Source organism: Marmota monax, unplaced genomic scaffold, assembly GCF_021218885.2.
Source record: "Marmota monax isolate L192 unplaced genomic scaffold, Marmota_monax_Labrador192_F-V1.1 WCK01_AAM20220418_F8-fsc00045, whole genome shotgun sequence".
In the NCBI taxonomy this organism is placed as follows: domain Eukaryota; kingdom Metazoa; phylum Chordata; class Mammalia; order Rodentia; family Sciuridae; genus Marmota; species Marmota monax.
The window spans coordinates 11,163,670-11,177,883 of record NW_026692132.1 but is presented as its reverse complement, the minus strand read 5'-3'; the positions used below and the strand labels follow the sequence as shown (position 1 = coordinate 11,177,883).

Genomic DNA, 14,214 nt, shown 5'->3' with positions numbered 1-14,214 from the left:
CCCTGTCTAAAAATAAAAAGGGATGGGGATTTAACTCAGGGGTAGAGTGCATGCCTAGCATGCGCAAGACCCAGAGTTCAATCCCCAGTACCAGATAAATAGAGGTGGGGGAGATTGATTAAAGCATTCCCAAGGGAAAAGTCAAATCTCATGAAATAAACTAGAATGCTGTAGGACAAGAGTGGTTCACAATTCTTATTTTGTTTTATACTCATTTTGTCCTACTATCCCAGTTGCTGAGGTCATTTCAGTACTCATTCTGAACTTGCTTCAATTTAGAGATTTCTCCTATGCATTACAAACAGCATCCTTCTAACTAGGGATAGGAATTGTTTCAGGATTTATATATTCATTCAGCAAATGTTTGGGTAGCAATTATATGCCCGGCCTTATGTGAGCCATTGGGAAGCGGTACAAGCTACTAAATAAATAAATAAATCATTGTATTATGTTCTGTTCGAATGAAGAGCAATAAACATGGTGTGAATAAAGGAAATAGGTAGCATTTCTGGGTGGTTAAGGAAGGCTTTTTTGAAGGAGTCTTGATGAGAAGACGACAAACTCTTAAGGTATAAATTTCTCCAGTGAAAGAAATTCATGGTAATTATGTGAAATTAGAAATATAGTATAATTAATGGGCCTGTTTACTCCTTAATCTAACATGAATTTCATGGTAGCAGATATATTTTAAACTGTGGTAACCCTTCTCTTTAGAGCAGTAGTCTCATGATCTGAACTTGTGTTCCAAATTAGACTTAAAGCTTTATTTTTATAGTATGGGAGAAATGTGGTTGTGCTCTGGAGGCAGAGAGCTGAAAGCCCAGTTAGAACACTTTCTCCAACTCATGTCATTTAGCAAACCCTATGTCCTACCTCAAAAGTGCTTAATGAGGCCATAAGGAGAAATTGTTCTGTTCAATGTGTTTTTTTAGCTCCATCCACAATTTTTTTTTTTAAAAAAAAACAACCACTATAATAAATTTTATGCTAATCTTTTGATAGAAGATTGAAGGAAGAAATTGGATTGCCCTGAATATTAATATTTGTTATCAATTGGGTAGTTATAGATGTGAGCACTTGGCCTGGTGTAGTGGTGCACTCCTGTAATCCCAATGACTCAGGAGGCTGAGGCAGGAGGACCACAAGTTCAAAGCCAGCCTAGCAATTTAAAGAGGCCTAAGCAACTTATTGAAACTCTGTCTCAAAATAAAAATTAAAAAGGGCTGAGGATGTGGCTCAGTGGTTAAGTGCCCCTGGGTTCAATTCCTGGTGTCCCCCGCCAAAAAAAAAAAAAAAAAAAAAAAGATGTGAGTACTTTAACCCAGCTTTGGGGGGCTTGAGAAGGGATAAAAGTGCAAAATAAAAAAGACATTAGTTTGCCTTTGAAAAGATTTAGGGAGGGTCTTAGAGTTACTACATACTCATTAGAAAAATGCAAATCAAAACCCCAAAGGAAATATTCAATTTACTCTCATTAGGATGCCTCCCCCAACCCTGGACCAAAGAAAAAAGGACAATAATAAGTGTGTTGACCAGAATGTGGAGAAATTGGAACCCTCAGACATTGCTGGTGGGATTTAAAAATGATGCAGCCACTTTAGAAAATAGTTGGCAATTTCTCAAGAAGTTAACTATAGCATTCCCATATGACAGTCAATTTCATTCCTAGGTATATATGCAGAATTGAAAACGTGTGTGTGTACACACACACACACACAAAAAAAACACTTGACCTTGAATGTTTATAGCAGTATTATTCATAATAGCCAAAAAATGAAAATTCAGTGTCCATCAGGTGATGAACTAACCAAATATGGTATCTCCAAATATGGAATATTATTTGGCAATAACAAAAGGGTGCAATGCTAATACATAAAACAACATGGATGAATCTTAAAAATATATGGTTAAATGAAAGCAGGATACGTGCTATTTGGTTTTATTTGTGTGAAATGTCCAGAATAGGTAAATCCATAGAAACTGAAAGGGGAGGAGTAATGGCCAAATACTAGGGGGAGGAGCATTGGGCAGTGATCTATTGATATAGCGTTTGATTTTGAAGTGATAGAAATGTTTTGAAATTAGTGGTGATGATTGTACAGTTCTACAGATGAAAACTACTGAATTGTACATGTTAAATGGGTGACTTTGCATGTGAATTATCTTAGTAAAAAGTGATTCCTAGGTGTGGTATTATCATTTGTGTACATAGCTTATTGGGAATAATTCTTTGGGAAAGAAATATTGGGAAACATTCTTTGTGTGTTGACAATAAAAATATTTATTCATTCCTTAGGTTAGGCCTGATCTTTTGTTCCTTTTTTGAGAGAACTTTTTATGGTGAATCATATAGTAATTGCATGTGTTCACTTGCTCACTCACTCTCCCTTTCTGTCTCCCCTTCCAGCTTCCATAACCTGGGCAGTTTTCTTCTGCTGTGGCCTTCCACCATTTTTCTTCCTTGGAGGCTGACCATAGACTGAACTTATAAAACCATGAACCAAAATTAAAATCTTTATTGCTTTAAAAAATAATATTAATTATAAAAATTTTTTACTGAAAAACTGGCATTTTAAAATGCTAGATAAGTAGATAAATTATTGTGACAATTTATATAGATAATTCAGTCCTATTGGTCAAGTAGTAAACACTTAGAGCTGCCAGCAGGTGTTTACTGTTTGAAGACCAACAGATAGTATGTATATTTAGTTTGTAATTTTAGAAAAACATTCATTTCTTTTAATAAGTGTTAGAGAAAGTAAAGAAGTGCTTTTATTCTCTTACTGTGGGAGATTTGGTTTATAGTAATGTTTTAGTGGTTTAAAAATATTTGTGTTTTTGAATATCTGAAGTTTGAAAATTCAGATGATTGGAATGAAACTCTGAGGGAGTTGAGGAGAGACCTATGGTGATGACCCCTCCCCCCGCCTTTTTTTTTTTTTTTTTTTTTTCTTTTTCAGGAATTACAGTAAAGTTGTCAGGACTGATTTGTTAAATAAAACCTGAAGCAAGTTACTATTTCATATTCCAACAATACAGACTCTGAATTTTAAAATATGGCATATTATAATTTTTTAAATTCAGACATTTGTAGAGTTTATTATCTTTAACTTTTAGAAATTTTATTAAAACTAGAAACATTGGGATTTCAATAGTTCTTCATGGGGGAAGAAGTTGGTAATGCTATTCTTTTCTAGCTGCCCTGCCCCCTTTCCCTGGAAACAAAGCCTGTTTTGTTTCTTTCCTGCTTGTGAGGTCTCTGCTGCACTCCATGTGGGTATACTGCTCTGTGCTTTGTTGAAATGCTTAAGATAATCAGAAGGTGAAGAACAAGATGGTTCTGGAGAGGAATAAATCCCAGCTTCAGTAGATAAACAAGGTTGTTTGAATTGGTCATTTAAAAGAGCTCTTTATATGGAAACCTTGTAGTGCTCCTTGTATCCACAGGTAACAACACTTAGATAAACACAGCCAGAAGTGCTCAGCATAGTCACTAGACTTTCTGCTAGATATTTTGTGCAAGTTTCTGTTTAATTTGGGAACACATTCTTCCTCCATCTTTTGATATCCTGTGTCACCCCATTCTGTGGTTTTTGAATAGTCAGATAAGCCTAGATTTGAAAAGGTCCTTCCCAGCCAGTTCAGTTGGCCATAAGCCATGGCTTTTATCATTAATGAATGATTACTGCTTTTGATATCAAGTGCTGGTAAACTGGTGAGAAGCAAAGGATATTTACCTTTTTATTTTCATGCAGTTTTGTTATTTTCCAGCTTGTTTTCACCAAGTATATATTACTTTATATCTTATTAAATGTTAGATTAATACAATTTGTAGAAAGCTCAAACTTTTCCTAATGTTTTTTAATAGAAGAAATATTTAAGAGCCTTAGAATCTGATGGAGGTTGGTTTGTTTTTGCTTTCTTTTGCCTTTCTCTGCTTTCATTTTTTTCCACCCATTTTTACTAGTGCCTTGCATAATTACATTAACAGTGGAATTTGTTGTTTTGTATATGCATAAAATATAACAGTATAGTTTGGTCATTTTGGTCCCCAATACCTCCCCATTACCTCCCTCCACCTTCTCCCTGGTTCTCATCATCTTCTCTACTGGTCTATCTTCTGTTTTCGTAAGGCCTCCCACTTTATTTTCCCCTTTTTTTCTCTCTAGTTTCCACATGTGAGAGAAAAATATAACAACCCTAGACTTTCTGAGTTTTGCTTATTTCACTCAGCATGATGTACTCTATTTCCATTCATTTACCACCAAATAACATAATTTCAGTTTTCTTGATGGCTGAATAAATAACACTTTTTGTGTATATATAGCACATTTTCTTTATCCATTCACCCATTGACAACACATAAGTTGGTTCTATAATTTGGCTGTTATAAATTGTGCTGCTATAAACATGGGTATGCATGTATTCTTTACAATGAATACCAAGGAGTGCTATAGCTGGAGGGGTACTGGTTGTTGAACTCAGGGACACTCAACCACTGAGCCACATCCTCAGGCCTATTTTGCATTTATTAATTAATAAAATTAGAGACAGGGTCTCACTGAGTTGCTTAGCGCCTCTCTTGCCGAGGCTGGCTTTGAACCTGCAGCCCAACTGCCTCAGCCTCCCAAGCCTCTGGGATTACAGGCATGTGCCACTGTACCTGGCTAGTCTTTTTTTTTTTTTAAAGATACTGAGGATTTAACCCAGGGGCACCTTATCACTGAGCTACATCCCAGCCCTTTTAATTTTTTATTTTGAGGCGGGGTGTTGCTAAGTTGCTTAGGGCCTCATGAAATTGCTGAGACTGGACTGGAATTTGGAATCCTCCTGCCTCAACCTCCCCAGTTGCTGGGATTACAGGCATGTGCCACTGCACCCAATCATTCCTAGTCTTTAGAGGAACTTCCATACTGATTTCCATAGAGGTTGTACAGAAGCTATTTTGAAATCAGTTATGTTTTATAATTCCAGCACTTCTGAACTTACTAACAGACTGTTTTCTAGCCTTTTTTTTTTTTTTTTTAATTATTTGAAGCTGAAAATATCCCCCCCAACTCCCAATAGTTATTTGCTGAAGGGCTCAGGTTACAGCATGTTCACTATACCTAATGGATCTCGATGAGTCCTCTATTCATATTTAAGTCAATACTATTGAACCTGACATAGCTCAATGCATAAAATGTATCTCTATAAGTGTTCTCTTAGAATGTCAGGAACATGATTCACCAAAAAGAAGGAAGGATCCCCTCAGTTTAATCTCTACCACTCATCTTTTTCCATTTAGGTCTTGTAGGAAAGATAAACAAACATGCATGTCTCTGTGAGTCATAGATGTACTTAGAAACAGTAAATGTCGTGATGAAATGAAAGGAGGTTTGTTTCTGTGGAAGAGGAGGGAGAAATGGGATGATTATCAGTAGAAGAGGTAATCTTAAAGCTTAGAACTATTCTATTTGTCATCTTTTCATAATAGCAAAAATCCAAGAATTCAGCAAGAGTTAGGTGAAAGGAGGCCCTCTCATCACATGAAGAAACAACAAAGTACAGTCCTTCTTGGGATGAGCAGATTTGGCAATATCTTATAAAATTACTTATGCTTTTAACAACTAAGAGGTCTATGTTTGAGCTTATTATACAACATTCTTAAGTAGTAGTGAAAACCTAAAAGAAAATGGATTGAATAAAATAGGAATCAGCTATTTCCAAAAAATGGGGGGAAAGCCGCTCCTTTGGAGTCATGTCAAGGTTATATTAAATGGGTGGGGGGGAGCAAAATGGAGGAAAAAATTCATAGCATGTAGCATGGTTTCTGTTACCTGTTGGAGGGTAGGGTAGGAAGATAAGGAAATCAGGTTCCCAAATTCAAGAGCAAAATCTCACAAGTAAATCTTTATATTGAATTGTTGGCCTAATCATATAAGGAGGAATTCTTTCAGGCAACTTTAAACCACAAAGATTTCACTGTATATACCTAATAATATATAAAATTTGCAAAGAAATCTGATACTTCTTAGTAATCATTTGTTCATAGTTTTTATTTAGATGATTACATATATATGGAAGTATAATATTAATGTTAAAATCAGCTTTTCATCATGAGATAAAAGTAATTGTTTTAAGATCACGTAGCTAGACATGACGGTACACACCTGTAATCCTAGCAACTTGGGAAACAGGCAAAAGGATCTCAAATTCAAGGCCAGCCTCAAACTTAGTATGAGACCCTTCCTGTCCCAAAGTAAAAAATAAAAAGAGCTAGGGATGTGGCTTAGTAGCAGAGCATTCCTGGGTTGGGTCCCCAGTATGGGTTGGGGGCAGATACTCTTAAGTAAAAACTGAGTCCTAAATTTGAATTAGAAATACAAATTTTCTGAAGGAAGCAACCACCTAGAATCAGTGGCCAAAGAATCAACAAAATAATAGGTACCCTGATTCCACAGATTAATGTTAAATAACATTTTCTACTAAAAGAAACGAGGGCTTCTTAGGAAAAAAGTGAACTAAAATCTGGGGGCAGGGAAAAGATACAAGATGAACCTGGAAAAACCAAGCAGGGGAGATAATCAAGCCCACTGTAACCATAGTAAAAGGATCCAATTTAAAGGTCTTCCACTGGCCAAAATGGTGCTTTTTGAACATTGGTCAAGACAACTCTGTTGGATTAAAATGTATCATAAAAATATTTTAAAATCTGTGATTTTATAACTTTTAAAATAAAATAATGCTTGTTGGCTACCATGGAACTACATTTTAGCTCATCCTAAAAAATGTAGACATTATCTGGGTATAGTACCACATGCCTGTAATTCCAGCAACTTGGGAGACTGAGGCAGGAGGATCACAAGTTCAAGGCTAGCCTCAGTAATTTGATGGTACCCTCTCTCAAAATAAAAAATTAAAAGGGGAGGGGATATGGCTTAGTGGTTAAGTGCTCCTGGGTTCAATCCCCAGTCAGGGGTGGGGGGGTGGAACGGGGTGGGGGAGACAGGGGACGACGACACTGAGGAAGGAGAAGCCAAAGTTGGGATTATATGATCAAATCTACCTAGGAAACTTAGCAGGACCCTATCTTAAAATAAAAAGGGCTGAGATGCAGCTCAGTATTAGCGTATTTCTGGATTAAGATTCCAGAACACTCCCCATGCAAAAAAAATTTGTGCACTCATGATTTTTTTTACCTTAAAATTTTTACCTTAGGGCTGGGGCTGGGACTCAGCTACAGCATACTTGCCTGGCATGTGTGAGGCACTGGGTTCAATTCTCAGCACCACATATAAATAAAATAAAGGTCTATCAACAACTAAAAAAATAAAATAAATTTTTTTTTGCCTTAACTTTCTGCCTCAGTAAATAAATGCTCAATTTAGAAATAGTTTTTTTCAGGCATGAGGATTTGTAAATAAATAGGATGTTTCCCCCCACTAACAATATCCTCCTTATACAAGTATAAACAAAAAAAAATTAGAATTCAGTGAGAAATGTCAATAGACAAAGTGGGAAAATTCTGAGACAGTGTCTAGAGGGAAAAGGATTCTTCTTTCTTTTTTGTACCCCAGCCCAAGAAGATTTTTATTTTTTATTTTTGGTTGAGGGTGGAGGGAAACCAGGGAACAAACCCAGGTGTGTTTTACCACTAAGCTGTATCCCAACTTTCTCACCCAAGTTGCTGCGGCTGGCCTCAAATTTAGTATTCTCCTGCCTCAGTCTCCCGAGTCTTTGGGATTACAGGCATGCACCACCAAATCAAGCCTCAAGAAGACTTTTTAATGTTGGACTCTGGGAAACATTCCTATGTTTGCACAAAAGCGGGTGGTGTTTATCATGTGGCCACTATTCTACCCTACAGGACACATGAAAGTCACCACAAGAAGTCTGATCTGTGCCTGGGAGGCCAGTAATTAAAAAAAAAAAAACAAAAAAACAGTTATTTGGGAGTTTTTAGCAAGGGTTATGATAGAGAATGGCCTATCACCTTGATTTCTTTTAATGTCATTGTATCAAAAGTTACATAAAGTCCCTCTCACTTAGTGTGCCACCTTCAGAGTTGACAGATGTTAATTTGCTTCTTGACTATTCTTCAGTTTATATTTTATGGAGCTATCTCATGTTTCTTTCCTCTTATTACTGCCTTGCATCCTGTAAAAATGATGAATGACAAGTTATGTAACCATTGTACTATTGACATATTTTTAGGTTATTTCTAGTTATACTACAAAAACAATACATTAAATATTCCCAGTTGCTTTTGAATAACTAAGTCATCCTTTAACTAAATTTTTAGAACAAATCTTTTGTTTTATTTCAGCCATGAACCAGAGAATCAGTCAGAGTGCTCCAGTGAAACAACCACCACCTTTGGCTCCCCAGAGCCCACAAGGAGGTGTTATGGGTAGTGGCAACTCCAACCAGCAGCAACAGATGAGGCTGCAACAATTGCAGATGGAGAAAGAGAGACTGCGATTGAAACAGCAAGAACTGCTTCGGCAGGTGAGGCCACAGGTTAGAAACCAGCCTTTCAATTTTGGGAGTTTTCCTACATGAATGAAATTGGGCAAATTTCATTTTATCATTTATTAGTTACTGGGGAATGTTGTTTCAGTGAAATCAGTAACAGAGAATTATTCTGTCCAGTTCTGATTTTGTTTTCTTTCTTAAATGGCCTTTGATCATATGGGATAACATAACCTGTATCATAAAGAGATATTTTGGCCATGGTTATTGCAGTTGAGCAAAAATTGAAGAAAATGAGGATGCTTCCTCAAATGTACATGATATTTTGGATTACTGTGTTTCTGAGGATTTTATTAATGAAGAAACTGTGGAATATCACTTGGGGGAAAACATCTTTAAATCTAGTGTGTGTGTCTGTGTGTATTTAAATGACAGATGTGTTTCAGTATTACTAAATCTAAGAATCTTTACTTAAAACATAATGCCAATTACTCCCAAATTTATAATATCTTGATATTTCTTAAAATTACCCATTTATGGAACTGGGTTTGTAGCTCAGTGGTAGAACATTTTTTTAGCATGCACAGGGGCCTGGGTTCAATCCTCAGTACTTATAGGTGTTTTTTCATAGTGAGAAAGATGGGACCTGATAGTAGAGAGCTTGAAATTCTTTTTCACCAATTTCTTTCAAAAAGTACTATTGGTCTTTATGTTGCAAAAGAACAAATAATCCCTCATGTCAAAATTAATTTTTGCTTTATCTTGTTTGAGAAAATTTAAGATAAAAGAGATGTGATCTGATGTTAAGTAATACAGATTTTAAAATTCATTTTATGAGCATGTTTTGAATAGCTAGTTCAAACATGGTATAACTGAATCAGATAAAATTATATTCCACGCTTTTATAATTATGTCAAAATGAACCCTAATATTACGTATAGCTAAAAAGAAACAATACAAAATCTTTCTGTAAAATAAATGATATAGCAGGAAAAGTATATGAAAGGTGAACATACACTAGAAATCAAATTTCCTTTTCCCTGTTTCCCTGGTTCTTTCCTCTGGAGGTAAAGTAAATATGTTGGTTTTTGTTTTTTCTGAGATATTGTTGACAAACAAAAAATACATGTATCTATACTGTGTCCTTTTGAAAATAACATGCTAAGGGTAGACCTTTAAAAATCAATTATACATGGGCTGAGGATATAACTCAGTTGGTAGAGTGCATGTCCTGTATGCACAAGGTCCTGGGTTCAATCCCTAGCACCACCACCACCAAAAAAAAAAATCAATTATACAGCCAATTGTAGTGGCACATGCCTGTAATCTTAGTGATTCAGGAGGCTGAGGCAAGAGGATCTCAGTTTGGAGGCCAGCCTCAGCAACTTAGGTCCTAAGCAGTTTAGCAAGACCCTGTCTCAATATAGAAAATAAAGAGGGTAGGAGACATGGCCCAGTGGTTGAGTGCCCCCTGGGTTCAGTCCGTGGTACCAAAATAAAAAAGGGTTAAAAATCAATTATACTCTACATTTTTATTGCCAAGATATATATATTTAAAGATACTTTTTTTTTAAAGGGCTAGTTTTTTAAAGTACCACTTCAGTATTATCTAATACATGAAGTTAAGTTCTCTGAACCCTGAACTCTGATTTGGGATGTAAGGAACTACTAGTACCTAAGGAATTGATTATATTAAGTAGTCATGGAATCTCAGACAGACTTACCTTTAAACTGTTTGTGCTCTGTCAGTAATCTGTCAATGTAGTTCTAGTGTGGTTGGCCTTAAAGGTGATTCCTCAGAGAGAGTAAGAGAGTTTGTGCTAGCATATGATGTCAGGAATTGGTCTTAAAAGAAATTTCACCATAAGGAAGATGGAGAGAGGACACATAGTAACAGTTTATTGTTCCTCTTACTGACTTTCTAGCAAATTAAAGAAAAAGATATTTCTCACTTATATGAAACTGTGTTGTCAGAACAAGATATCACTGAGAATTTAATTACATGATTGTTAGAAGAAATAAAGAAGTTTAAAAGCTGTTTGCATGATTTGCTTTTTATTTTGTTGTGCCTGAGTCCTAGTCGGTCTAAGTAAACACAAGTGTCAATTTCACATGAATGAGAACTATTAAAATCAAGAAACCTTAATGAGAAAAAAGTTGCTAGTAATGTCAAAGTCTTTGCTGTTCATAATTTTTAAAGTCTAGAAATGAGCCAGTCATTATTTTGTTGTGTGCCATAGATCAGTTTAGTTTTTGGTTTTTGGTGGGCAAAATGTTGCTACTTATAAAACTCTTTCTTTGAAGAATTTTTCCAAATCTTGTACTCATTCTTACTTTGGGTGATGGGTCCTGGACAGAATAGCTTCACTTCTTTTAAAGGTAACATCTTTGTTCTTCTTTGCTACCTACTGTGTTGTCTTTCTTATATTGAAGTGACCAATCTGCTCTGACTCATACTAATAGTCTATTTTTTAGAATTTTTTTGTTTTTGCTTTAGCAATCAATATAAATTCAGTATATCTTAAGTCATCTGGCTTCCTGCAAACTTCTTCCATTGACAGTATCTCATCACTGAAACATCACAAATATTTTACCTGCTTAATCTAATACTTAGAAGGAAAGAACCTACCTGACTGTTACCAAATTTTATTTAGTCCTGACATTTGAAGTCTTGCTGTCCTATCCTCAGTGCTGTTAAAAAACTTCTGAAGTTTCAGTTGTTATGTGGTGACTCCATTGGCTCCTGTCTTCCTCAGCCTGCTGCTCTTTGGGTAGCTTGGGAATTCTGTGCTATGGTGATATGTCTGGATACAATTTGTAAGAGCCTACACAGCCAAACCATGTGGCTTAAAAGTAATCTTTATCCGTCTTATTTTTCACTCTTAGGCAATGCGGAATATCAATCCCAGCACAGCAAATTCTCCAAAATGTCAGGTAGGCTCTTATATGATGTTATAGCCTTGGAAAAAAAAGAAAAAGGTATCACTTCAGGAACAAGAGAAACTTATATTCCAGGGTCCTGTCCTCACTGAAGATTAGCCAGAGCATAACTCTGAGTTATCTTTCTACCAAAACACTTAATTTAACATTACTTTTCCAAGAAAATCTGTACTATCTACTCCCTTCCCAATCCTCCCTTCTAGTATTCATTTTGATTCCACAGAAATCTTTTTATTCCACATTTGATACGTATTATGTCTCATTTATACATGCTGTCAGCCTCAAAGTATGTCGAATTTTTGAGTAGTTTAATATAGATACTTTTTTAATGTTTTAAAGGAATTAATAATTGAACAATAGCAAAAGGTAGTACAGATTATTTGCTTGGGTAGGCTGGGGTTTTTGAAATGTTACTAAGAATCATAATGCTCTGAGGAAAAGAAAATTTCTTTCTAGTAGACATTCCAAAGGAAGAATATCCTATCAGAAGAGAGAAGGCTTTGCCTGGTCATGTCTCAGGTTTCTTTGGCTTTTGACAGCATTTCTCTCTGATTTACCCCAGGGAGCACTGGTTATAAAGGCATTAGATGTAGATGGAAAGATTGTGGTCATTTTTTCTTTCTAACACAGATTCCTCTGACTTATTGGAAGAATCTCCTTGAAACCAGAGAGATTCTGTATGTTCCACAAGATTTGAAGAAATTAGGAACTAAAGGATCATTGTGCTTCTCTTGGATGGGCAAAAGTAACCATAAAATACCTCATATTCTATGTTGGTCTTTTTGCACTGGGCTAAATGAGTTCATTGTTTTAGAATCAGCTGTAGAAGTGGGAACTGTTAACTTGTCCGTTGGAACATCATATTGACAAAGTTAGATACAGACCTCATAGAAACAGTTAACTTTGTAAAAGAGTGAAGCCTTTTCTTTCTGATCTATTTTATAAATGCTTCCATTTAATCAAAAGACCAAGTAAGGGAACAACTCATAACAAGTCATCTTTACTAAATTAGAACATAGACATTCTTATGATGAGGGGTACTCCTACCACATTTGACTGGAAGAATAGCATAGCATCGAAACTTCATAAAGTAAAGACATTTTTTTCTTTGCATTTTCTCTGAAGTATTTCTCAAAGGAAGCTTTTATTAATAGTAAGTAAAGTGGAAATCAATATAGGAGCAGAAATTAACTCAAATGAGGATTGGATTCAAGTAAAAACTCCTTCAAGCCAAAGTGGGTGTTGAAATTGTTTCTTCTTTTGTTCCTACTTAGATTTTAAACCCTAAATTTGACAAATAAATACTTTTAGATCTTTATTTTATAGTCAAAGAGAAGATAGTTGATATAATTAAAATTATTAGGAATTCTTAGATACTTTTTAAAAAAGTATCTAAGAATAAGTGAAGTTTTAGAAAAGTTAAGGTTAAAAAGTTAAGGTTTGGCCTGGGGGGTGTAGGTCAGTGGTATATTTGCTTGGCATGCACAGGCCTAGAGTTTAATCCCTAGCACCACAAAGAAAAAAGAAAAAAAAAAAAGGCCAGACTTATAAATAATAAAAATTCTAAGATAGTAAAACTGCATTAGATTTTTGGAGGCCAGAGGAAACAATCTAAAAGAGATAGGTTTTAAAAATTCACTTTGCACATGCCAGAGATTAAAATATTTGATTTTTTAATATGTTTTTTAGTTGTCAGCATATTTATCTGACACAATTTTGAAAAAGTCAGTAAATGTATGAAATTTCAGATAGGGTTAAATTTACAATAGCTCAAATACCCAGAATCTGGTGGTATTTGGAAGCATTTATATGTGTTTTTCTTATCCTATATATTTTCTACAAGACCTTAAAAGGTTCATGTTAGATGCAGAAGTACAGCAACCTTGCTCAACTATCATAATGTCAAAGCCAGCACTCCTGTAACAAAACAGAGTGTGACAAGAGAAAAGCATAATAAATTACCTAACCAAAGTTTTTTGTAACGCAGGAGACTTCAGAAAAGAAAACCCAAAGATATAGGGAAAACTGTTTTTTGCTGAGGTTCAAAATGGACAGCCCTTTAGAAATCTTGACAAAACTGTTTTTCCTACTGGTGATAGTCTGAGAGAGGAAGGCCTCTTTAGATTCAGCTTGGCATCTCTGTGCAGCATTCCTTCTGGATTGAGGTATTATGATCTATCAGATGAGGTAGGTCAAAGAAATCGAATGATTGATTGGTTGATTGTGTTTCCAGAGTTTGAACTCAGGGGTGCTTAACCACTGAAGCACGTGCCCAGCCCTTTTTACTTTTTATGTGGAGACAAGGTCTCACTTAGGGCCTCACTGAGTTGCTGAGGCTAATCTCAGCTTGGAATCCTCCTGCCTCAGCCTCCCAAATCCACTGAAATTACAACTCAACTTGAGGAAAAGGAATTCTAGTTTCTACGGCCTTTCTTTAGAGAGAAAGGGAGAATAAGAGAAAGAAGGGGAGGAGAAGGTTAGAAAGAGACTTGACCTCTGTGACCCTTCCAGTGTCTTTCATTTCAAAGTACTCAGCATGTCAAATCACAATGCTATGGGGTATTACTTTCTAAGTTCCAACAATATCAGGAAAGTTTTCACAAAGAAGAGTCATATTTTAAGTAAAGATGGCTTTAAATGGGATTTACCAGCATAATCCAGAAAGCTGTAAAGCACTTTCTAGTCTCGGCAGAATATATTAAAGGTGTAACTCAAGTTTTGAATATCAGGCATTATTTAAAGTTTTTGTTTATTTGCTTGTTTTAAGTTACATACTTCACATGCTTTGGAATGTGAGAACGTGCCAAACTTCAAAATGTT

The 14,214-nt window shown here is 35.6% G+C and overlaps 1 protein-coding gene across 8 annotated transcripts in view; it reads left to right on the top strand.

Moving 5' to 3' along the window:
• Window positions 1–14,214, top strand: part of Yap1 (Yes1 associated transcriptional regulator) — a 108,039-nt gene that overhangs the window by 76,374 nt on the left and 17,451 nt on the right. For 2 of the 8 annotated variants that reach the window (XM_046466737.2, XM_046466730.2), the window contains exons 5-6: window positions 8,309–8,502; window positions 11,341–11,388. In XM_046466737.2, coding sequence (XP_046322693.1) covers window positions 8,309–8,502; window positions 11,341–11,388 — 242 coding nt within the window. The remainder of the gene's footprint in view (window positions 1–8,308; window positions 8,503–11,340; window positions 11,389–14,214) is intronic. The other 6 variants (XM_046466750.2, XM_046466741.2, XM_046466787.2 and 3 more) reach the window with 3 other exon arrangements.